Source organism: Cyprinodon tularosa, unplaced genomic scaffold (assembly GCF_016077235.1).
Source record: "Cyprinodon tularosa strain WSP-4 unplaced genomic scaffold, ASM1607723v1 ctg516, whole genome shotgun sequence".
Taxonomy (NCBI): domain Eukaryota; kingdom Metazoa; phylum Chordata; class Actinopteri; order Cyprinodontiformes; family Cyprinodontidae; genus Cyprinodon; species Cyprinodon tularosa.
Window position 1 is genome coordinate 483121 of NW_024039248.1, and position 26746 is coordinate 509866.

At 39.7% G+C, this 26746-nt stretch overlaps 1 protein-coding gene across 1 annotated transcript in view; it reads right to left on the minus strand.

The window, feature by feature from the left end:
* npr3 (natriuretic peptide receptor 3) overlaps window positions 1–26428 on the minus strand; it is a 59300-nt gene extending 32872 nt beyond the window's left edge. The window contains exon 1 of the mRNA XM_038303655.1: window positions 25531–26428. Coding sequence (XP_038159583.1) covers window positions 25531–26182 — 652 coding nt within the window. The 5' untranslated portion in view covers window positions 26183–26428. The remainder of the gene's footprint in view (window positions 1–25530) is intronic.
* Window positions 26429–26746: the final 318 nt, after the last annotated feature.

Consider the following 26746-nt stretch of genomic DNA (forward strand, 5'->3'; position numbering starts at 1 on the left):
TCTTGCCTACTGTTTATGCGACTATCTGTGTGCATGCGGAAAGGTGGTAGTGGCTAAAGGAAGCGAGGTAGGAGGGCAAAATAGGTTTAGCACCAATGCAACACAGGAGTCAAAATTACGCCCAGGAGCAAGGGGATGAAAATAATCTGGAGGAAAAAAAATTTATAATCTTGCAGACGTGTCGATGCATTGGATCGTCGGCTGTTGGATCAATGCATCAATACAAAACTATTGTTTATTACACCCCTAATCTAGATGCAGTTCCAGGAGTGGATGGTTTACTTTCCAAACACTGGAGAAGCTATCGAGCAAGTTTTATCGGAATTACAGAGTATTTCTTCACTGAAAGAAGAGCAAAACACTGCTCTGGAGGCTTTTCTCAGAGGAAAAGATGTTTTTGCTCTTCTCCCGACTGGTTTCGGCAAGAGTAGCCTGGCTTGTGGTTGTGTTTTCGTCGTCACTCTGTTAGTACATCATATGCTTCGTTGATCTGATTGGTTTATTTGGCCCGTCTATCACCATCATAGGCCAATCAGCTTCCCAAAATTTCCTTGCTTCCCAATTTCCTTCCTTCCCAAAATTACTGCAACGGAAGGTTTCCAGATGGATATGCGGAGCAAATCCATCTGGCGGAGTCAGGTTAACAGGAGTGGAGCTTGTCCCAAATATATCACAGGAATCACAACACCTGAATGTGGCAACTTTCTGTCTGAAATCGGGTTGGGTGTGAACGCACCATTACTGTCAACTGTCTGATTTTCACCTGTCATCTTGGAATTCCTCTTTTCTCATAATGTTCCCTGTGTCTCCACACTGCTCTGCATTAAAAACCGAACCATAAGTTATAATATGACTGCAAGGTCGGACTCATTGATTAACTCACTGAAAGGAACCCTTTATTTAAATAATAATAAGCCAATACTTCCATTATAATGATTTACTGCCTAGACCAGGGATCTTCAATGTTTTCCAGGCCTAGGACCCCCAAACTGATGGCGAGATGGAGCGGGGACCCCCTAATTATATATATTGTATGAAATAGTGTTCTATTAAACTGGTCCTATAGTCCCTCTATTACAGATGGAGTAATGTAACTAAAGTAATTTCTCCCTGGGATTATTAAAGTATTTCTGATTCTGATTCCTGGTTGATAGGACAGGTGTTGTGAATGAAACGGTGTCCAGCTTGAAAGAGCTCCTGTGTGTCTCTGAATGTGTTCATTGATGACTGAAAGACATCTTCTGCCTCCATTTATCTGTTTACTACAGTCTGTTGAATTCATGTTAATGTGGATTTAAAGACATTTCAATTAGTGGAAAAAATTGCAGGAGGGAATATAAAAAAAGCGGGGAAATACTCAACTGAAATTAATGAAGAAGAACTCTTAGGCAACTTTTACTTTCATTTTGTAAACACAGTGTATACAAAATGAAATTTTGTTTTGTACAGCTTTCAGACAGTGAATGAGCAGCAGCTGGGCAGTGAAATGAACATTTCCATTCCATAAAGTGCAGCAGTGATCAAATGTAAACAGTTTGGGCGGAAAAATGGTGCAAAAAATGCGTTGATATGGCAGTTCAGAACATTTTAGGAGAAATATATGTGGATAAAGCTCCATAGTTACTAGACCTAAATGCAAAATGTTGGTATCTGTAAAGATAAAACAACATTTCTTCCAGTGGATCAACTATTGCAGCTTTTATTATGCTTCATTTATTTGTGATTAAACAAAACAAATATAAACATTTTTCTCCAAATAGACAAAGTAAAACATCATGGAAATCGATGTGAATCCTAAAACAAAAAAAAACTGAAACTCATTTCTATCCACAAATGTTTTAGTGGGTGGTTGGCAATGTGGAGCTGTCATTTTGGTTCAGTTTAGTCAAAAGTGCCTGGACTGTGCCAAATATGTATTTTACCTCAAAAGAGAATCTGGGCAAATAAAATTACAGACTTCCATTTGAAGGATTCCTTCTGCATTTGGTCATGAGATTTACCCTGTGTATCATCAAAATGTACCATTGTGCAAAAAACCTAAAATCAACAAAACGGAAAAAAAGATTTAAATTCTAAATAAAAGTATAATCAACAATACGTTTATTTAAAGCTATTGAAAACAGATCTAACCAAATTAAATAACCACACAATGAGTGATTTAGTGACTCTTATATAAAGAAGCAATCGGGATGTTTGTTCTAGAGGAGGGGAGGTGGAGGCACTGCTGAGGCCCTAAATCATTGGGAAGGATTATTATATAAACCACACATTTCAAGAAAACACAAGAGGATCAAAGTTTATTATTCGCTTTTTTCTATTTGCTCTGAGATGTCTTTTTAATAAATTCTGAAAAATCTTGTATAAAATCAAATCTAAGGAGGAAAATCTTAATCTTAATGACCTCCTGGTCCTCATCTTCCTGTCAGTGACGCTCACTCTATGCTGTCTTGAGTCTATGCAGTGGTCCAAACTCTTATGGGTCCAACTCAGGCTACAGATCTTTAAGCTTCAGGCTTGGTCTACTTCTTTATAAAGTCTTCTGTTTTGACTGAAAATCCAGCTTAGAAAAATCAAAAAAGTAGGGATGCACGATATTGGGATTTTGGCCGATATCCGATATGCCGATATTTTAAAACTCATGTAGCCGATAACCGATATCGATACTGATGTTAAAGCTGGACAAAAATAAGTAGTCATTGAAAATAGCAGTTTTGTTATCCATTTCTGACACTTTGAAAAATAATATACTCAAATATATTTTCATATGCTGATATCAAATTGATTTTTAAAAACGCGGTATTGATCTATTTTACTTTCAAAATCTCGTGAAATTGTATCGTTCTGTTACAAACTCTCGTGATATTTTGCAAATTCTTGTGAGATTTTGTTAGTAAAATAGATCGATACCGCGTCAGTATATCAACATATAAAAATATGGCAACATTTCGTGAATTTTCGGGGGATTTCGTAGCATAACGATGACATATAGCAATATTTCATTAGTAAAAGAGATTGATATGGTGTTTTTAAATGGCAATATATCAGCATATGAAGATAATGTGATATTTTAATGTATCAATATTTTTTCCCTCGTCTTTAGAAGTTTTTAAGTCTGTAAAAAAGAAGTTTTTGAGGAAGAAGAATAAGTAGTATTTTTTTGTTTTTTGTTTTGTTTTAGACTTTAGAAACTCAGAAGCTGATCAAATATCGGATTAAATATCGGTGGGGTGGCCGATGTCCGATATTCAGTTTTAAGGCCGATACCGATAGGGGGCCGATTATATTGTGCATCCCTACAAATAATCTTTCATTTTGTCATTTAAATGAATGTACAATGAAACACACGTGATGCCTTCTACAAGACAGTGCAGATGGTACTTTTTAAAGGACGCTTAGGTCCTCAGCTATAAGCATCAAGATGCTTCATATCTTATATCATTTTTAAGGGGGTAACCACTTCAGCTATCTTCAACTGGAACAGAAGCATCATAGCCAGCAACTTTAAAACGTTCAAGAGCTGATAAACATGATGCTGCTGTTTCGAGACCTACTCTGGATTCTCTGGAGAGGATTGTTCAAATATGACAAAAGAATGAGAAAAAAACAAATCTACATGAAAGAAAGATCCAATAATTTTTTGCATTTCAATATACTTGGAATCACCCTGAACTGATCTACAAAAGATTTCTGTATATATAAAAAAATTTATCATGACAGCACACTTTTACAGACTTATGTTTAAGTCTGTAAAATTAACTCAAAACAGCAAAAAGATTCTGTGAATGGCTTAATGAATGAGCAGAAAATATACTGATCATCAGAACTTGCAGAACAGTGGGAGGAGAGTATCTAAAAGCGTGCCTTTATTGGGGCAGGAGGAGTCAGGAATGCTTCAGGATAAAGCTTCAAGTGAGACAGACCACTGAGAGCTAAAATATTCAAGTCATACGTTACATCAAAATATGCCTCATAAAGTCAATTTAATTTATAGGCTTGAAACACTTTTTAATCTTTTGTTCAATTTATCAGCTCATATAGGCTTTTCTTTCTCTTATGCATGACAAGTTTTTTTCTAAATGAACATGTTTACTGTCTCCCATCACAATGTATGTAAAAGGATCAATGGAATTCGTTAAGGATGATTCATTCAGGTACAGGTGCTTATATTTAAAAATCTGGATTAAAACTCCCAAAATATTCAGCATATTTGATCATAAAGGTTCAAACATATTTTTTAAATTAGAAATAACAAAATATAACAATAATTTTACACATATAAAATGCCTTGACTCACTTTTAGGCCCAAATTGTATAATTTAGATGTTTATTACATTTTAAGCAACTGTGTTTCATTTATTTGATCCAATAACAGGATCTACGCCTCAGATGGCCAAAACCAAATGACCACAAATTAAAATATATATTTTAATTTTATGTTAAAGTTTACTATTTATAAACTGACTAATTAAAAAAGTGTCCTTGGGATCCTCACATAAGCAGAGCCACCTTTATTGTCCTCAAGCCAAACTAAAGAATTTATTTCTTTAAAATTTATTTCTTTGAAAAAAAAAAAAAAACAGATAAAAAGGTTTTCTGCTGCGCTTAAATTCCTTTTAGCTCCGCCCATCTCTGACTCCATGTCCGCCAGTGTTTGGTACTAACTTGTTACATTTACTTGAGTATTTTACTACAACAAAACTGGTACTTGGATCTTACTTTGTGCAGATCTTGGTAACAAGTTTCTTTTTTATAACCTGATTTTAGCTAAGAAAGAACAGAAGCTAATCTCTGAGGGTTCCTAATGAAACGATTAAACAAGCTCAACGGGCCTCACATTTTCATATTTTTGTTGCAAATTTCTGTAACTTGTTCTCCTAATGTTGGCTCTTGCAAGATTCACATCAAATTCAACAAAGGTTCTTAAATTCAGTAAATGATTCTAAATGATCCTCATAAGCATGATACAGTCCACCTCTGCTTAAGTGAGCGTGTGTCCAGAAAAAAGGTAAATCTGCATAATTACCGCCCCCATAATGTCATATAAGGCTAAAATTTCTCACGCTTGTCAGAAGGTGTTTATTCATAGAAATGGCATCGAAGACGGAAAAAGGAAAACCTTAAAGGTTTGGAGATCAAAGTTCTGCTGACTGAGAGCCGAGCAGCAGAATTAGAGGAACAGTAAAAGCCAAGCAGTGGGAAATAAATTACTAGAGCTGGAAATTACGGTGGCCCTGAAGTGCAAACTGCAACTACAAATCTAAAAGAGCAACTACATTAAGAAAAACAAAACTACATAAAGCAAAGCGCAACTACATTAAGGAAATCGCAACTACATAGAGCAAAGCACAACTACATTAAGGAAAACAAAACTACATAAAGCAAAGCACAACTACATTAAGGAAAACAAAACTACATAAAGCAAAGCACAACTACATTAAGGAAGACAAAATTACATTAACCTACCGGAAAAGGTAGGTACCAGTGGGAAACATGAGACATCGCTGATTGGACGACGGCGCCGTTTGACCCTTGAACCGGAAGTGGCGTTGTCTGAACAGTCCAGCTTCTTTTAAGTGTGTCTTCAGTGTACGCAAAATAACTGAAATTTGGTGATTAGTCTTGAGCATATCCAGTATCACCTCGTACGTATGTCCTGATTCAAAATATTCCTGGATAACGGCAGCTATGTTTGGGGCGCCGACAATATCCATGTTTTCAAAAGCTGCAGCAGGCAGAATGACTTCCGGTTCAAGGGTCAAACGGCGCCGTCGTCCAATCAGCGATGTCTCATGTTTCCCACTGGTACCTACCTTTTCCGGTAGGTTAATGTAATTGTGTTTTCCTTAATGTAGTTGCGCTTTGCTTTATGTAGTTGTGTTTTCCTTCATGTAGTTGTGCTTTGCTTTATGTAGTTTTGTTTTCCTTAATGTAGTTGCGCTTTGCTTTATGTAGTTGTGTTTTCCTTCATGTAGTTGCGCTTTGCTTTATGTAGTTTTGTTTTCCTTAATGTAGTTGCGCTTTGCTTTATGTAGTTTTGTTTTCCTTAATCTAGTTGTGCTTTGCTTTATGCAATTGTGTTTTCCTTAATGTAGTTGCGCTTTGCTTTATGTAGTTTTGTTTTCCTTAATGTAGTTGCGCTTTGCTTTATGTAATTGTGTTTTCCTTAATGTAATTGCGCTTTGCTTTATGTAGTTGTGTTTTCCTTAATGTAGTTGTGCTTTGCTTTATGTAGTTTTGTTTTCCTTAATGTAGTTGTGCTTTGCTTTATGTAGTTTTGTTTTCCTTAATGTAGTTGCGCTTTGCTTTATGTAGTTTTGTTTTCCTTAATGTAGTTGCGCTTTGCTTTATGTAGTTTTGTTTTCCTTAATGTAGTTGCGCTTTGCTTTATGTAATTGTGTTTTCCTTAATGTAGTTGCGCTTTGCTTTATGTAGTTGTGTTTTCCTTAATGTAGTTGCGCTTTGCTTTATGTAGTTTTGTTTTCCTTAATGTAGTTGCGCTTTGCTTTATGTAATTGTGTTTTCCTTAATGTAGTTGCGCTTTGCTTTATGTAGTTGTGTTTTCCTTAATGTAGTTGTGCTTTGCTTTATGTAGTTTTGTTTTCCTTAATCTAGTTGTGCTTTGCTTTATGTAGTTTTGTTTTCCTTAATGTAGTTGCGCTTTGCTTTATGTAGTTTTGTTTTCCTTAATGTAGTTGTGCTTTGCTTTATGTAGTTTTGTTTTCCTTAATCTAGTTGTGCTTTGCTTTATGTAGTTTTGTTTTCCTTAATGTAGTTGCGCTTTGCTTTATGTAGTTGTGTTTTTCTTAATGTAGTTGCGCTTTGCTTTATGTAGTTGTGTTTTCCTTAATCTAGTTGTGCTTTGCTTTATGTAGTTTTGTTTTCCTTAATGTAGTTGCGCTTTGCTTTATGTAGTTGTGTTTTTCTTAATCTAGTTGCGCTTTGCTTTATGTAGTTGTGTTTTTCTTAATGTAGTTGCGCTTTTAGATTTGTAGTTGCAGTTTGCACTTCAGGGCCACCGTAGGAAATACTGTGGTTGCAGTGTTATAGAAGTAAAAATAAAATAAAAAATAATAACGAAAATAAAAATAAACATTGTTTGATCTGAAATTAGTCAATGAAAACTAGTGATGTGCAAGAGAGGCTTCCACAGAGGAGGCAAAGCAATTGTAGCTGCAAAGAATGGACTACGATGATACTAAACCCTATAGAATATGAATGGGATTGCAAGCAAGTCTGTGAAGACGGTCTGATAAATACTTTTTTATGGTGTGATTTACAAATGAACTAAGGTAAGATAGATCAGTCTTAATACAAAAATAAATCCCTAATAGGAAGCAGCAGCTGAAAAAACTGAAAATCTTTAAATAAAATCACAGACGGCGTTCAGAAGAAAATTATGACATTAAAGAACAACTTTGGTTGCATGGTAGGTTACTGGATTCATCAGCTACTACATGGAAATAAACTTTTTAAGCATATAAAAAAACAGCTAGTAGATCAAGCAGTTTTATGTTACACAAGGACATTCTTTGAAATAAATATCTGCTTTTCAAATCTCCAGCACTGATATTTGCATTCCTGGAGCCACATCACAAAAAGCTTGTTAAGAACTACCAGTTTTCAACATTATTGCTTATAAAAGGAGAATGACATCAGATATCGCAAAAAGCAACATTGGCTTTCAAAGAACTAGAAAACAACATTTAGAAAATGAGTCAATGAAAACTAGTGAGCAACACATGATGCTTAGTACGAGTTCGCCATCAACCAACATTCTGCTAAACCTCCTCACATAGAGACACTGACGTTTCTTTCTTTTGATGAAATGACAAAAAATGAAACCAGAGTCCCCTGGATATCGGCATGCCAGCTGCAGGTGTAGTGACCTATAGTTTTTTCATCAGCCAATAATATTATTATTCATAAATGCAGAGCTGCATGATATATAATGATGTAGTGAAAAACTAGGTTTGAATTAGGGATGCACGATATTGGGATTTTGGCCGATATCCGATATGCCGATATTTTAAAACTCATGTAGCCGATAACCGATATCGATACCGATGTTAAAGCTGGACAGAAATAAGTAGTCATTGAAAATAGCAGTTTTGTTATCCATTTCTGACACTTTGAAAAATAATATACTCAAATATATCTTCATACGCTGATATCAAATAGATTTTTAAAAACGCGGTATCGATCTATTTTACTTTCAAAATCTCGTGAAATTTCATCGTTCTGTTACAAACTTTCATTATATTTTGCAAATTCTTGTGAGATTTTGTTAGTAAAATAGATCGATACCGCGTCAATATATCAACATATAAAATATGGCAACATTTCGTGAATTTTCGGGGGATTTCGTAGCATAACGATGACATATAGCAATATTTCATTAGTAAAAGAGATTGATATGGTGTTTTTAAATGGCAATATATCAGCATATGAAGATATTGGGATATTTTAATGTATCAATATTTTTTCCCTCGTCTTTAGAAGTTTTTAAGTATGTAAAAAATACGTTTTTGAGGAAGAAGAAGTAGTATTTTTTTTTTTTTAGACTTTAGAAACTCAGAAGCTGATCAAATATCGGGTTAAATATCGGTGGGGTGGCCGATGTCCGATATTCAGTTTTAAGGCCGATACAGGCCGATACCGATAGGGGGCCGATTATATCGTGCATCCCTAGTTTGAATGACAGCTAAATGATTACTAAGGGTACAAAACTCCTACGTCAGTCTGTAGCATTAGGAAAATGTGTCTGTACCTGAGAAAAGATTAGAAATAGGAGAAAAATGTCACATTTTATCTCAAATCACTTGTACGAACGATTAGGAATGTATTTGTTTGTACAAAGCGTGAGGCCCATTGTTTCTATAGTATAAACGTTTGGAGGAATCTGACAAAGAAAGTGACAGAAGTGATGTTCTGTGGTTCCTCAGGTAGAAAATAGACGCACCAGCACTGAGAAATGCTTCCATTAAACCATCTGAATTCCGTTGTGTCTCTGCAGTGAAAGACAAAGAATGGAAGACAGGCAACAGACAAGTGCATTCAACTCCAAAGTGGCCCCACTGAAGCTGATAACATTGAGCTGCTTTAAAGAGACAGTAATGCTACAGAAGTCAGACTGCGGAGGATAAACAGGCTAGATCAATATCAGGTTTTCCTTTTTACATTCCTTATGAAAAAATGATTTGGGAAAAGCTGTAGACGGTTTAATGTTAGAACCATTCTGACTTAAGCTATGGTAAAAGTCAGATCTGATTCATGATTATAATGAGAAGCTGTGCATCCAGTTCTGTAGCAGGTGGAGAAACCTTTAGGCCAACCATGCTAAAGTAAAAGCCTTTATTAAAAGTTAGGCTGTCTGATGTTCTGAATGCTCCACATGAGCCCATGCAGCAAAGAGCAGTTTTAGGAATAAGAATTTCTACATGTCTAATGAAAGATCTCAGATCTACTCAAAGCATCCATTAAAACTAGGGCTGCAACAACGAATCGATCAAAATCGATCAAAATCGACTTTTAAAAGCGTTGGCAACGAATTTCATCATCGATTAGTTGTGTTGCGCGATTAATGTGTCATCCGCCGCCGTCGTCATCACTGCCACTTGATTGAAACGCGGGAAGAAAAAAAAAATACGGCAGAGCGAGCCAGCGCCGCAGGTGAGCAAAGGCTGTTTTCAAAAGGCAGTAACGTCAACTGTTCTAATGACCGATACCGCAAACGCTAGCTGCTTCTCAATTCGCAGACAGCCTGCGCTTTGTAATGCGAAAAAAGTCGTAACATGCAACTTTTGTAAAAACAAATTAACATGGCATGGAAGCACCACTGTTATGATGCAGCACCTGAAAAGGAAACACGTTGGAGTCTTCGATGGCAGTGAAGATCAGCAGGGTGAGCGACCATGTTTGTTTCGTTTTAAAGTGGGGAAACGTAACGTTAGTTTCTCAGGTAGCTCATCTGATGCTTTCCTTACCGTGTTAGTAGGTTACAGACAGTGATAAGGTTGGCTACTTATTTTACTTTTAATTTTTAATTATATGCCACATTCCCATGTAAATATCTGTCTTTGGAGGATGTGTTTTTTTAGCCTGGGTGCCATTCCGAACTTAGTCCCGCCCACAAGGTTTGAGGTCGGGAAGTTCGGTCTGGCTCTGCTCCATAGTAGCGCGAGTATGATCGCCCACCCTCTGGCGATCCAATCAAATTGTCAGGGCGGGCTTTATACGATGATGGACAGATTATCAACAGTAACGTAATCAACCACGTGACCAAAGCGCGCTTGGGTGACAACAACAATGGCTGCCGCCGGAGAGTTGAGGTGTGTAGATTCTGCTATTAGGTCCGTTCTAGAAGATATCGACAGCAAATTAATTTTAAAAGAGGAACAGAGAAACGCGATCAAGGCTCATCTTCTTATTCTAGGCGTGCAACTGCTCTTATTGGTTATAGGTCTATCCAATTGAGTGCAGAGGCATTTTTTTTCCTGGTTCGTTCGAAACACGCCCCATAATCACAGCTCTATGGAGCAGTATCAGACTCATATTCTGACTAGAATTGAGTAGGACTACGTCAGGCTAGTGTTTTTTAGCACCCCTAGTTCTCTCATTTTTATTCCAAATACAATTTATAATTTGAATCACAGGGCTATTTTTATCTCTATGGTTCAGTATTTTCTCAAGTAGCAACTTTAACTGCTATACTTTCCTGTCTTAAAAGGCAGAACTCTTCTAGTCTAAAAAAACCTCATTTGTTGAAATGGGGTGGCCTATTGTTTGAACCCCTTAGGGGCTTTTAAAAACAAAAACGTCTTTTTTTCCGCTTTATGAAACAAAGTAGCCTATATTTTGTGGATGTACAGCTACATTTCTCATGTAAGTTTGCGTAGTTTTAACACAAACATTTATTTTTCATATTGCACCAGTACAGTTAATGAGCAACCTGTACTTGTGTGCTTGTTTGTTCTGTCTAAAATGTTTATTTTGGAATAAAGAGGTTAATATAAAAAAAATGTTTTTGTCCGATTCATCGATTAATCGAAAAAATAATCGGCCGATTCATCGATTTTTAAAATAATCGTTGGTTGCAGCCCTAATTAAAACACAACCATTCTTTTTCTTTATCAGGATCAGGTGGCGATGGCAGGAGATTCAACAGAAACATCCAGACCTCTTTCTGCAGAGGCACCTCCTAGGGCTCCTCTGAGCCTGAGGCGCTCCAACCGCAGCAGACCGACAGTCCCTTCAGGGTGTTCAGGGTCATTCTCCTCATAAGCCCACGGGATGCAGGAGCCATCTAAGCTAACTACTCTCAATGATGCAAAGGAAGCTTATTTTTGCAGCTTGTATCTGGGATATATCATGAGCCACATACATCAAGTGGACTGGGCAGTGCGCAAATTAGTCCGTTTTGAAGTGAAGAAGCCTGGGCTTTGACATGGAGAAGCTGATCTTGTCGTGAACCACCAATATGGATCTAGATTGGTCTCAATTTTGAGAAAAATATGTGATTCATCTTGTCCTTTGTGTGTGTGCATTTTTTTGTGCTTGTGTGAATTGTCCTGTGCATGTATAAATCACATACGTGTATTTGTGAAAATTGAGACCAATCTAGACCCATTTTGGGCTGGTTTACGACAAGATCCACAGCTCCATAGCCCATCACATACCGTTGGTTCTGGTAGAGGAGAGTCTCTACAATCCTCAAAAAACAGCCTCTTCACACTGTTTGCTAAAACTAGCAATTCGGTCCATGAACATATCTGAAATCATGCCAGGTCTAACATGTACCAGGACCCGTTTTATACTTAAAGCAGGTAATGCCAACCAGCCTGTTGCTCCGCTTCAACAGAGACTAGATAACCCCTGGTAAATGTCTACAAAGCTCCTGTGGACTCGTTCAGCGGACTCACATGAACCTGGAGCATGATGCTGAGCCTGGCCGATGCTCCAGGGACTAAACCTGCTCTGCTCTTCCTAAAGCTGAGCTTAAATAATCAGTCAGACTGACGCCTCCACCTGAACTTTTTCTCCCAAGATGTTGATAAGGTTTGACTGGTTGCTGATTCTCCTAAAATCTACGACCATCTCCCTTCTTTTATTTATATTCAGGATCTAAAGATTGTTTTTACGAAGCATTTCAACAGCTCCCTGTTCAGCTTCCTGTCAATCAATTATCCATCCAACAACCGCAGTCAACAGAGTTTCTTTGCATATATCAGGACTCTATCTCGTAATGGCGGTTGTGTACATACTAGGGCTGAAGCAATTAATCGGATTAATCGATTACTGAAACAATAATCAACTAAGTTAGTGATCGACTAATTGTTAGCTGTAGTATAGAGACTCTAAAACATGCCTTTAGCTGACAGAGCGACCAAGTTAGAGCAGAAATTATACAAGGATTGTAAAAAAAATGATATATGAACATTTTGCATTTAAGATGAAAAAAAAATAAGTTCTTGTGTATCAATATGCTCTATAGTCCAGAACTCCTCAAGTGGAAAGTTTTAGTTCCACCTGCTTTGATTTCGTAAAAAGTCATCTTTAAGGAAGCTTTGGCTATCTCATTATTAGTCGATTCATTGGAAAAATATTGGGCTGCTCAGGTAAGCAGTGGGCAGTCGTGCTGCGTTGCAGCAAGAACGTTCCGGGTTGGATTCCCGGCCCGGGGTTTTTCTGCATAGAGTTTGCATGTTCTCCCTGAGTGTGCGTGGGTTCTCTCCGGGTACTCCGGCTTCCTCCCACAGTCCAAAAACATGACTGTTAGGTTAGCTGGTTTCTCTCAATTCTACTTAGGTGTGAGTGTGTGTGTGAATGGTTGTTTGTCTCTGTGTTGCCCTGCAATGGACTGGAGACCTGTCCAGGGTGGACGCCGTCTCTCGCCCGTAGACAGCTGGAGATAGGCACCAGCCCCCCTCGCAACCGCAGCTGAGATAAATTATATCTCAGCTGCGGTGCATAGAATATTGAAAGATGGACGGGTGGAAAAATAATGAGCAGATTAATCGATTTGCAAAATAATCAATAGTTGTAAAACTAGAACACACTGTAGCAAAATCATTAGTGAGAGCACCCTCCCCTGTGGTGCTCCTGACTACTTAATTAAACAATTGAACCTTCAGTCAACTGTCTGATAAATATGGACCGTTTGAGTGGTAACCTTTGATCCAGCCGATTGTCGATGCCTCTGTCAGTGTCTGACAGAGCCAATAACTGAAGAAACCAAAGAACATAATAAATAAATTTCAGAGTTTGTCGAAGCAGGTGTGTGATCAACTCCAACTCCCAAGGTTGAGAAGGTGCTCTAGAATCCCATAGAGCTGTTTAGCGCAGGCCTTCAAGACTCTATGACCGACACCATCCTAGGTGCCTGCAGCAGACATTTTGTCATCATGGACGCCATACGAGTAACCTGACTCCGCCAGATGGATTTGCTCCGCATATCCATCTGGAAACCTTCCCTTGAAGTAATTTTGGGAAGGGGCGAAAATACTGGTTAGCTGATTGGCCTATGTTGGTGATAGACGGGCCAAATAAACCAATCAGATCAACGAAGCATATGACGTACTAACAGAGCGACGACGAAGAGGAGCCAATTGATAGATCAAACTCTTGCCGAAACCAGTCGGGAGAAGAGCAAAAACATCTTTTCCTCTGAGAAAAGCCTCCAGAGCAGTGTTTTGCTAGCCTAGAGAGACCATCCTGATCTTGCGAGCTTTAGAGATTTCACTCGCTAATCAGTCTGGAGACTCTCCGTTGAAGAAAATTTGGAGCCGTTCACCAAACAACTTCCAATCAGCGTTGGCTTTGAGGCGGGTTGAGGTGTGACGCAACGAGAAGCGCGACAGTTCAGTCTAAAGAACATGGCAGCTTCAGCCGATTAAACTAGCGTTAGCGTGGCTATCGAGCAAGTTTTACCGGAATTACAGAGTATTTCTTCACTGAAAGAAGAGCAAAACACTGCTCTGGAGGCTTTTCTCAGAGGAAAAGATGTTTTTGCTCTTCTCCCGACTGGTTTCAGCAAGAGTAGCCTGGCTTGTGGTTGTGTTTTCGTCGTCGGTCTGTTAGTACGTCATATGCTTCGTTGATCTGATTGGTTTATTTGGCCCGTCTATCACCAACATAGGCCAATCAGCTAACCAGTACTTTTGCCCCTTCCCAAAATTACTTAAACGGAGGTTTTCCAGATGGATATGCGGAGCAAATCCATCTGGCGGAGTCAGGTTAGTGTTTTGCTCTTCTTTCAGTGAAGAAATACTGTGTAATAACGATAAAACTTGCTCGATAGCCAGGCTAACGCTAGTTTCATCGGCTGAAGCCGCCATGTTCTTTAGACTGAACTGTCGCGCTTCTCGTTGCGTCACACCTCAACCCGCCTCAAAGCCAACGCTGATTGGACGTTCGTTTGGTGAACGGCTCCAAATTTTCTTTAACGGAGAGTCTCCAGACTGATTAGCGAGTGAAATCTTGAAAGCTCGCGAGATCAGGATGGTCTCACGAGGCTACCGTACGAGGGGCATGAAGGCTAAAAATGACGGAGTTCAGATGCGTGTTGACCTCACGGACACATGAAGCATAAATCAAGCCTAACTGCAAGTGACCTAACCAGAGCGAGGGACGTAGGCACCCTGCATCCTCAATTCAGTTCAGAGCTATTTACTTCATATTTGCTGCCGGTTTAATGGACAATTAATCAACGTTTAAATCATAATTATAAATTAAACCATCTAAGGACTGCCGCTATCCAAATGAATCAATTATACAGATTTACCTTCATCTTGTGTTCCTTCTTTCTGTAGGTTAATGTGTTCTAACACAATTATTGAACAGCATCATTTCTTACACTGTAACAGTTATCTGTTTATTAAATGGTAGCCTTTATTAAGTGTTGTTGTCTGTGGTTATTATTTTTTTTCAGTGACCTGCCTGTCTCTAAGGGTTACTCGTTTTGCATTTACAACTTCTTCACATAGACACATTTCTTCTGGTTTTGGTTGGTTGATTAATAATTACCAAACTGCTGACATTTATTAATGGTTAATTCAAGCAAAGGTTCATAATTGGTTTAAATGTCAACATTAACTGATAAATGAAATTTATAATTTTCATTAATAATAAAAATTATAATCAATGAAGGTTGGTACTGTTGATTGGGATCAAAATTAAGCTTCCTTGTGGATTGATTTTAATTAGATAAATGATTAATTAGGATTTTGACTAAATGATTATTAGTATTGTGACATAAGTAAATAAGTATAAAGGCACAACAAAAGGCAATTATATCTGTGCAGATGCGTTTTGCCACATTGACAAAACAAAAAGTAAAAAAAAAAATAGTTAGTTGATGCCCAAGTCCACACAGATGAAACCAGAAGATCCATGATCACAGGCAGCTCCATCTTTGTCCAGGTTATTTTGATCATGTGACATGCATGCATATTTGGTAAAAAAAACAGTTTCTACTCTTAAACTAAATACAATTGAGTTGATAAAAACAATGCATTTATCATTGGCTTATCATATGTTATAAGTTAGCTCAACATAACTACATTCAATGCAGGTAAAGATATAGGTCCACGGGATAAGATTAGATTTAGATTTTATTAAGTTGGACCAACCCAACAAATTGAAATTTGGTGTATTTATTTCCGTTAGAAAGTATTTTAAATAATTGTGTTGAACAAACAATAAAAATTAATAAAATTACACCATTCAGATAAATGTGGATTTGGTTCAGCTGGCAAAAATGTACTGGATGGAAAAACTGCCATCAATTAAATTCAGTTAATGCAACGAGTCCTTTTTATGGGTGTAACCAATTAAAAGGAACATTTTCTTATCAATAGCCAAGACAAAAGGCAGTGAGTCTTACAGGGTTTCAAAAACAGCTTTCCTCTACTTACATAACAGTATATGAGTAAAAATATTCTCAAGGCCCATCGTAACAACGATGCGTCACGTTTTTGTTTTCCATCAATGTAATTTAATCATTTATCCTTTACACAACGTATTTATGCAAGGACCTAATCTCTAAACTTACTTAAATATAATTTCAAAGCAAATAAAAACTGCAATAAATCCTGAAAAGACAAGAATGATGATTGATAACATAATATTTGTAAAGTGGCATCATATTTCACATGTGGACGTCTGCAAACTGCAGTAGAAATAAAAGGTGTTTGAAAACTGTTAGTAAAAAAACTTGTTAGTAAAAAGTACTGATCCCCCCCACCACCACCACCGGACAAAAGGGTGCGGAAACAGAAAATGAGCGAGAGTGTTTCATTACAAGATTTGAATCTCAGAGCGAAGCCGCACGGCATCATTAACATGAAGCAGCAGCACAAAGCCACGATGAAAGCACGGATGATGTTTAATTAATAAGACATCATCTCAGCTAACCTCTGCCTGTGTGATAAGATCAAAAACTGCTGCCAGCAGAAATTGAATCAGGGGGAACCAGACACACTCTGCCATGCTCTTTTATGTTTCCAAACTCCAGGAAACCAGGAATCTGAAACTGCTGCTAAGTTTCCATGATAATGTCAGACACGGTTGGTTCATCGCCCAATTAGAAGCATGGCGTGGTTTTCATCATGTCCTCAAACTGCCCGATGAAAACAACCTGCAACTGTTCTTTGTCCTTTTCTTTCTTTTTTTTTCCCTCAGTAGATCTAGCCAACAGGTAGTCGACCCAGCGCCTGCGGGAAACTGGGATCCATAGAGAATCTATTAAACTGCCCATAGGTCATGTTCTGGAATAACAACTGTCACAGTGAAACCCTGAGATAAATATTCTACTCATTTGTGCTTTGACTTTGTAAACTGCAAAAATGACCTAAACATAATAAAAAATGTTCTTAGATTCAGTGATCTGCCAATTTTACTCTTCAAGTAAAATAATTAGATAATATGCACTTGAAATAAGAAAATGCAATAATTGTTTTCTTATTTTAAATGTAAATGGTCTTGCTCCATTGGCAAAGTCTCACTTACCTCCTCAATTCAAGAAAAAATTCACTTATTTTAAGTAGAAATTAATCATTTATATTTACAAATGGAATCCGGAAAATACTACATTTATTTCCCAGCAAGTTGGTCAGATTTGTTTACACAAAAAGGGAAATGTTTTAGAGGTAAAGAAGACTTCTTTTATTTCATCATCTAAATAACTGGTCCTCCTAATTGTCAATCATTCTGGTGATATGTTTAATAATAATAAAAAATTATAATAATACATTTTATTTGACAGCACTTTTCTGGACACTCAAGGTCACTTTACAGAAAAAAAAAAACAAAAAAAGAAGAAAAATGAAAACACAAAAATAGAAATACAGGAACATAAAAATAGTGTATTCACAAATAAGCGAGCTGGAACAGATGGGTTTTGAGTCTGGCTTTGAATAAGGAGTCCAGAATCAGCAGCTTTAGTTAAAGCTACAGTGTGTAATAATTACAGGGATCTACAGTCAGAAATGTAATATATTATACATAACTATGTTATTTATCATCATCTACGAGCTCAGCCTCTTAACCTTAATATTTGCGTTGCCTTCGAATTCGTTATTTATAATTACATAGGAGCGCGTCTCGTAGCCATGGAGGCAGACATCTTTGCGCTACGGCAGCGCAGAGCCAACAAACTAGCGATTGCGAGATCGCCAAAACGTCACAACGATGTAGAAAAAAATAACGGGTATATTTATTATCATAAGTCTATGTGATGGCCAAATCCATGGCCACACTCTGAAGTTGACAAAAGATGGGGGGCCAGGGCTCAGCAAATTTGGATGCTGATTGGACTGCACCACTGGTCCTTGCTGGCGGGGGAATGTGTAGTTTCTTTCTTTAGATGAGTTTTTGCATTTAGGTGAATATTGGTATTTGGACTTTAATGGTTTTGATTTTCATTTTGTGAGTCTTTAGTTTAGTCAAACTTAGCTGTACTGTTATTTGTTTTGTTTGTAATTGTATTCTGTTTAGTTACCCCTATTGTGTCTAAATTGGTCTGATCAGCCAGTATATATACCCCTGTCTGTCATTTCTTTGTAGGTCAGTTATGTTTGTTTGTACAGCCAGTTTGTTTACATTTTTGCCTGAGTTCAGTTTTGTTCCTTTGACCTCTTTTATGAGCTCAGTTTATCTTTTGTCATCTATTTTTTGGGTTAAAATAAAAAACCCTATTTTTCTAATTAATATCCTGTGACTCCTCCTGTTTTTTTTAACTCGGTCCATCACATGTGGTGTCAGAAGTGGGATTTTGAGTTGAGGAGCCAGGATTTTTTTTCTTTTCTCTGTTTTTTTTTGTGTGAGCAATTTTTCCCCCACCAACAAACTTTTTGAGCCATGCAGAACGGTCTGCGCCCAAGAAAAGGAAATAAGGTTGATACCAAAGAGGCTTCCCAGCAATCAGAGAGTCAGGAAATGGAAGGAGGAGCTTCAGCAGCAGCAGCTGAAGCCACTGATGAGGAGGAGCCCAGAGAGCCAACTCTGCATGATATTGCTGGGATTGTTCGGGCTTTCATGGGACAACAGGAAGTTCGGGAGAAAAAGCAGAGAGAAGTTTCTGCACAACAAGAACAGCGCTTTAGGAGCTTGCAACATCAGTTTCGGCTTTTGCAGATGGAAATACAGGCCAGGACAACCCCGCCCCCTGAGCCCACATCAACTGATTCACCACCTGTTACAACTCAAATTGATCAGATTCAAGCAACATCTCAACCTGAGGATTCAGCTTTCAGCTCAACAGGTCAGTCTGTGCACCTTCCTCATCCTAAATTGGAAAAATTGACTGCTGAAGATGATGTTGAGCACTTTCTGACCACGTTTGAGAGAATTGCAGCTGCTTATCGTTGGCCACAATCAGACTGGGTTTTCCATCTCATTCCTCTTCTGACGGGTAAGGCTCGCTGTGCCTATGTTAACATGGATGTGGATGATTCCCTGGAATATGGAAAGGTAAAAGCTGCCATTTTACAAAAATATGATATAAATCCAGAAACTTACAGACAAAGATTTCGCTGCCTTGATGTTCTTGATGAGAGTCCAAAAGAATTATATTCAAGGCTGAAAGAATTTTATGAGAAGTGGGTTCAGCCTAAAGATAAAACTGTGAAACAAATTGGTGAACTGATTATTCTGGAACAATTTTTGAGAATGTTGTGTCCTGAGCTTCAGGTTTGGATCAAGGAGCACAATCCGAAGTCTGCTGCAGAAGCTGCTACTCTCGCTGACGTGTTTGTGGCCGCCAGAAGTAGGAGTCAGCCATGGAGCAACAGTGCATGGAGAGCTGCCAAAGATTCACGTCGGTTACAACCTTATCAGCCTCATCAGAAGCTAGCAACGGGTGGGGGTAAGCCTTTTTTAAGAGAAAACCAGCCTTCTAAGGCAGGAAAAAGGCCTCCAGTGTGTTACCTCTGTGGACAAGAAGGTCACACCAAACCCATGTGTCCTAAGAATCAAAGTAAGCTAACTCAAGTGTGTTTTGTGCCTCATCAGAATGTGGATGTTAAACTTGAAATAAAGCAGTCAAGTAAAATCATTACAGTGAAGATTGCTGGGCATGAAATAAATGCTTTAATAGATACTGGCAGCACACAGACTCTAGTGCACAAGAACCATGTACCAACTAATTGTATATGCCCTTCTGAAACGATATCAGTTCGCTGTGTACATGGTGATGAGAAATCATACCCCACTGCTGATATGTTTGTTGAGGTGCAGGGAGCTCCCTATCTGTTGAAGGTTGGGGTAGCTGATAACCTACCCTATCCTGTAGTTTTGGGGGAGGATCTGCCTGTCATCTATGACTTGTTGAGGGATGTGCAGAGCTGTAACGTGGCTGTAACTAGAGCCCAAGCTAAAAATCAAGATGAGCATTTTGCAACACTTAGTGCTTTACCTTTTTTCGAGGCTGAGTTGCAGACAGAACCTGGGAAGTCTCGGAAGCCACGCAGTCAAAGAAGGCGTGAGAAATTTCAACATGCACTGGGTGAGACTTCAGTTGAAGTGGCTCAAGATATGCCACTGGGTTTTTCAATACCCACAAACATCAGACAAATGCAGCAGAATGATCCAACTTTATTTGCCCTGTTGCTGAAGGCTAGGAGGGAGGCCTCTGTAGGATCTGACACAAATAAAGAGCAGTATATACTGCAAGATGGCATTTTATATCATCAACATGGCCAGTTAAAGCAGTTAGTTGTCCCTAAGGAGGCTCGTGAAACAGTGCTGACTTTGGGACACTCTATTCCCTGGGCTGGCCACCTTGGGAAGTATAAGACCACTGCTCGCATCAAGCGATATTTTTTCTGGCCTGGTTTAAGATCAGATGTTGCTTTATTTTGCAGAAGCTGCCCTGAGTGTCAGAAAACCTCAATGAGAGTCCCTAGCAAAGCACCACTTCAACCCCTTCCCATTATTGGCACACCTTTTCTACGCCTTGGGATGGATGTAGTGGGCCCGGTGGAAAAAAGTAAATCTGGAAATCGCTTCATGCTTGTCATCACAGACTATGCAACAAGATATCCTGAAGTTTTTCCACTAAAGACTGTTAAAGCAAAACATGTGGCTTCCTCACTGGTTCAATTTTTCTCGAGGGTTGGATTTCCACAGGAGATTTTAACCGATCAGGGCACTAACTTTATGTCCACACTCTTGAAACAGGTCTATAAGCTGTTGGGCATCAGGAGCATGAGGACAACACCATACCACCCACAGACGGATGGCCTGACGGAGCGTTTTAACCAAACTCTCAAACAAATGCTACGTAAGTTTGTGAATGATACAGGCTCTGATTGGGACCAGTGGTTGCCATACCTCCTTTTTGCCTACAGGGAGGTTCCTCAGGCTTCCACTGGTTTCTCCCCATTTGAGCTCCTCTATGGCCATGATGTGAGGGGCCCTCTGACCCTGCTGAGAGATGCATGGGAGGGAGATCAGAGTAAAGAGGATCCAGTCAACATTATTTCATTTGTTCTCCATATGAGGGATAAACTGCAGCAAATGAGTGAGTTGGCTCAGAGTCACATGGCAGCTGCTCAGAAACACCAAAAGGTTTGGTTTGACAAGAAAGCGCGCCACAGAAGTTTTGCTCCTGGCCAGAAGGTTTTGGTAATGTTGCCAACTTCTGACAGCAAGTTGCTAGCAAAATGGCAGGGACCCTTTGAAGGTACTGAGGAAAACTGGACCTACTACCTATCAAGTCTCTACACCAGGTCTCCAGCGAGGGAGTCGAGTGCTCCATGTTAACCTTCTCAAGGAGTGGGTTCCAAGGAAGGAGAATGAGAGTGAGGTGTTGCTTATTCACAGAGTGGAGGAGGAGGAAGAAGTTAATGACTATTTGCCCTCAGTAACATCCTCTGTGCTGGACCTAAGCCATCTCACCAGCGAGCAACAGTCTCAGGTAACACCTCTTATTACTTCTGACATATTTCAAGAGTGTCCAGGTCGCACCACTCTGGTGGAGCACAGCATTGTTTTAAAACCAGATGCTGCCATAAAGCGTATGAGTTACAGGATACCCGAACGCTTCCGGGTGGAGCTGAAGGAGGAGATGGACCTCATGCTGTCTCTAGGAATCATCCAACCTTCAACAAGTGAGTGGTGCAACCCTGTTGTGTTGGTTCCGAAAAAGGATGGCAAAATAAGATTTTGCATTGACTTCAGGTACCTCAACTCTATATCAAAATTTGACTCTTACCCAATGCCACGTATTGATGACCTCATTGAGCACCTGGGGGCAGCAAGATACTTAACAACTATTGATCTGTCTAAGGGGTACTGGCAGGTGCCTCTCACTAAACAGTCCCAGGAGCTGACAGCGTTTCGCACCCCCTGGGGATTGTTCGAGTTCACAGTCCTGCCATTCGGTCTCCATGGGGCCCCAGCAACATTTCAAAGACTAATGGATCAGGTACTCTCTGGGCTCTCAGCATTCACCTGTGCATACCTTGATGATGTTGTGGTTTTCAGTGCAACTTGGGAAGAGCATGTTCACCATCTAAAGGAGGTCCTGGATCGGCTGCGTTTAGCAGGCCTTACCATCAATCCAGCAAAGTGTGCTCTTGCCAGGACAGAAATACAGTACCTGGGGTACACCATTGGAGGTGGTACTCTGAAACCTCAAGTTGATAAAATCAATGCGATAGCATCCTGTCCGCTCCCACAAACCAGGAAACAGCTGCGGTCTTTTCTTGGCATGGCTGCATTCTACCACAGATTCATTCCTAATTTTTCAGCTAGAGCAGCATTCCTAACAGACATGACAGGCTCCAGAAGTCCCACTAAAATTCAGTGGACAGCAGAGGCTATTGCAGCATTTAAGGACATTAGCCAATCTCTGAGTAAGAATCCAGTTTTGCACTCACCTGATTTTGCAAAAGACTTTGTGTTGCAGACTGATGCTTCTGAAAGAGGCCTTGGGGCAGTGCTTCTGCAGGGACCACTGGAGGACCAACATCCAGTTGCCTACATCAGCCGCAAGCTGCTGCCAAGAGAGGGGCGCTATGCAACCGTGGAGAAGGAAGCCTTGGCTATTAAATGGGCCCTTGACTCATTCAAATATTATTTGCTAGGAAGAGAATTCACACTTCAGACTGATCACAGAGCCCTCCAGTGGCTAGAAAGAATGAAGGACACTAATGGGAGAATCACCAGATGGTACCTTGCTATGCAGCCATTTCGGTTTAAGGTTCACTACATCCCCGGCAAGGACAACACCACTGCTGATTACCTTTCTCGGTGCCAGAGGGAAGATCAGGAAGTGGGGGAGTGTGTGATGGCCAAATCCATGGCCACACTCTGAAGTTGACAAAAGATGGGGGGCCAGGGCTCAGCAAATTTGGATGCTGATTGGACTGCACCACTGGTCCTTGCTGGCGGGGGAATGTGTAGTTTCTTTCTTTAGATGAGTTTTTGCATTTAGGTGAATATTGGTATTTGGACTTTAATGGTTTTGATTTTCATTTTGTGAGTCTTTAGTTTAGTCAAACTTAGCTGTACTGTTATTTGTTTTGTTTGTAATTGTATTCTGTTTAGTTACCCCTATTGTGTCTAAATTGGTCTGATCAGCCAGTATATATACCCCTGTCTGTCATTTCTTTGTAGGTCAGTTATGTTTGTTTGTACAGCCAGTTTGTTTACATTTTTGCCTGAGTTCAGTTTTGTTCCTTTGACCTCTTTTATGAGCTCAGTTTATCTTTTGTCATCTATTTTTTGGGTTAAAATAAAAAACCCTATTTTTCTAATATCCTGTGACTCCTCCTGTTTTTTTTAACTCGGTCCATCACAGTCTACATGAAATCTATACCCTACACAGACTAATGAAATACTATCTGTAAAATTATCTATGTAAACAAACCTCATCACTTGAGAAGGTAGGTGATGCGGACGTCCTGGAAGACATTTTGTCCCGTAACGCTCGCCGTACTGTTGGGGGTATGCTCTTGCAAGCATTTAATAAGCATTCGCTCTCGAGAGGGGGTACAGGGTTGTGCATGTGCTTTTTTTTTTTTAAAAAGTGGAGAGGGCGGTTTTTTTTTTTATATTTGGAAAATCCTCCACAATACGTTTAAGCTTCCAGATCAACAGAAAACAATCAGGTTCTCAGAAACTCCAAGTAAGAGCTTTATTATTAGGTTCTAGGGTTTTTATTGAAAGTTGAGTGGAAAGAAAGAATAACCGAGCCACCACACAGAAAATGTTCATATGATGATCCTATAAAAAAGTTTGGAAAGCAAGGTCCTGCGTATGGAGAACCCAGATTATGGGATCCACTCAGCTGAAGTCCAGAGTAAAGCTCCACAGCCGAAACCACTATCCACTGGGTTTTCTGAAGTCTACAGGGAAGATAACCAGCTACCAGAGCTCAGCATGCTTAGAGAAGCTGGTCTGCCAAGAGGAAGATGAGCGACACCAAAACCAACAATGCAGATAACCTGAGGGCAGCTAGCGCAGCAAACTGGGCTTCAACTGGACCTCATCAGAGCCATGGACTGATCCGCTCCATGCCACGCTGCATCGAGGTCATTATTCATGTAAAAGGAGCCCAGACCTGCAAAATAAACTGACTTTTCAGACGTCTGACTTTTCTGGTTAAAATTTACTTTTTAAATTGATGTAATTAGTTTAACTTTAGATACTCGATTTTTGATTTTCATGGTCTAAAACCCACAGTCGACAAACAGACAAGAAATAAAGGCTTTATACATTTCATATTGTGTAATAAATTCATCTGATATGAGTTTCTGAACCAAGAGAAAACATTTTTTTTGTTTTTTTTTATTATAGTCCAACTTTTTAAATTGTACTTGCTGTGTGTTGATAACAAAAGGACAAGAATGAATTCTGGCAGGTTAACGTGTTCAAAGCAAACCTCAATTCAACCAGGAGGGACTCACTTAAAGAAGAGCTGCAATTAGAAAAGTATTAAATTTATTTATATAGGTAACACAATCATATTCTTCAAAATAATTCTATCTAAGGAAAACCAGTTGATTGCATCGACTCATTGACTCTCTGCAATCCTTCGCATTGAGCATGCTTGTAGCGACAGTGGAGAGGAAAAACTCCCTTTTAACAGGAAGAAACCTCCTGCAGAACCAGAACAAGGCTCAGTGTGAGCGGCCATCTGCTGAGGACGACTGAGGTTCAAGGAGACAGAAACTACGGTAGCTGAGAAGTGCAAAACACTTTCATCTGGTTTGGTCTGCCGCGGTTTCCGTAGAGTCGTGAACGCGCTTTCAGGAAATCCTATACACTACTGTTTATGCTCTAAAAACATTCTAAATGACTTCGTTTCGAGTAAATTATGGACGCTACCCACTCAGGACACTTGGAATACATTGGACGAGCAGTATGGAGGAATATTGACACGTTTTTTGTGGACTTTTATGGACCTTTCTGTCTCGGGCACCATAGACCTCCATTATTTGAATGTCAGCAGACAGCAAGAAGCCTCCCAGATCTCCAGATGCATTTGAGATATCAAAAAAGTACTCCAGAGTGTTGTTCAGCATGGGGGTGAGTAGAAAATGAAGGCTAATCATGATTTGGGTGTACTATTCCTTTAAGATGGTTAGATAATAAGACAATGCAATTGTTTTTTGTTTTTTTTTTTGTTCTATTTTTTTGTGTGAATTTTCTTTTTCTTATAGAAAAGTGTCTTAATTACCTCCTCAATTCAAAAACAAATTTACTTTTGTTAAGAAAATATATATAGATTTGAAGTAATGTTTCACACTGCAAATCGAAAAAAAATGTCTTAAATTAAGTGTATTTACCCTTAATTTGAGCAGGTAAATAAGATGATCTGCCAATGGAATGAGAATTTTTCTTCTTAGAATAAGATCATTAGATAATATGCACTTGAAAAAGACCATGAAATTGTTTTTTCTTAATTTAAATGTAAATTGTCTTGTGGCATTGGCAAAGTGTCTCATTTACCCGCTTAGTTCAACAAAATATGCATTTATTTAGATTTCTATTTTTTTTCATATAGAGAGTGAAATGTTTGAGGTTTACCTTCCATGTCCAGATTGGTCTTGAAGATGTCTTCATATTTGAAAGTTGGCTCCTGGTGGATAGTTTCAACCTCCACATCGTAGTGGTCCATCAGGTGGTGGACCCCCTCCAGGGTGAAGTAGCAGTCCCGCTCCCTCCGGTCGTCCTCGTACAGCAGCAGGGCGCTCCTCAAGGTGAAGTGCTCGAACATCGCGCTGAAGATCCCTGCCATCTTCACGTAGGACGGGGCGATGCGGGTCAGCTGGGAGTACTCGCTCTGCTTGTCCCTGAAGGCGGTGGCCAGCGCACCTGCGGAGATCACCGGGATGTGCCAGTGGGATGCCAGCCTCACCACACCTGCCGCCTCGTACTCGCGGACCGGACCGAGGATCAGGTCCGGTTTGCGGCTGCAGGAGCGGTCTGCCAGCGCGAACAGCGCGTGGTTGACCTGGTCGGAGTCCTCAAAGTGGATGTTGAAGTGGAAGCCTGGATGATCCGCCCTCAGCCTGTCCTGAGCGTAACGGATCGCCGGTGCGACTCTTGATTGTGAAAACAGAAAAGAGTTATTTTGTGGCAATAATGCCAAAACCTCAATTTCCTCCGTGGGAGAGTCGGTGAGAACTGGGCTGAAGATGACCAGAAAGAGGAGCAGAGGTTCGGTGAAACGCGCCATGGCGCCGCTTTGAAAGTTTCTCCTCAGATCCAAACCAAGCAGCGCTGGATGTGTTCTCCAGGTGGCTCCTCTCAGCAGCGCGCAGAGCTGCAAACACGCAGCAAACCCGGTGAGCAGGTAGAAGTGGGACCCCCTCCAGGTGCGAGTTTATCCTGCAGACTGGCTCCCCTGCAGCTGCAGCCCAGACAGACGCGCTGCTTGGCTCCAGCCTGGAGTTTTGAAGCATCCTTTCAGGATTATTCCTGCGTCATGAAGCGCTGCCCACCTCCATCTTAAAGCTACACTGCTGCGCGGCTCACAATGAGCCACTTCAGCACAGCCCAGCTCTCTGCATGGCTCAGTCCGACCCAAACAGCTTTCCTCCCAGTCAGCGAGGGTGAAACTTCTTTAATGCATTCAGGTCCATAGAAAAACACAGTGAACACATTAAGATGCCTGGAAAAGGAAACAGATGTTAGCAGAAAAAGACATTTTAAAATCCAAACATCATGCAGGGAGCTTTGAATTAATAATCAGCTTGTGGCTAAAAAATGTTTTCACTTCAACAGGAGCATCTTTAGACAT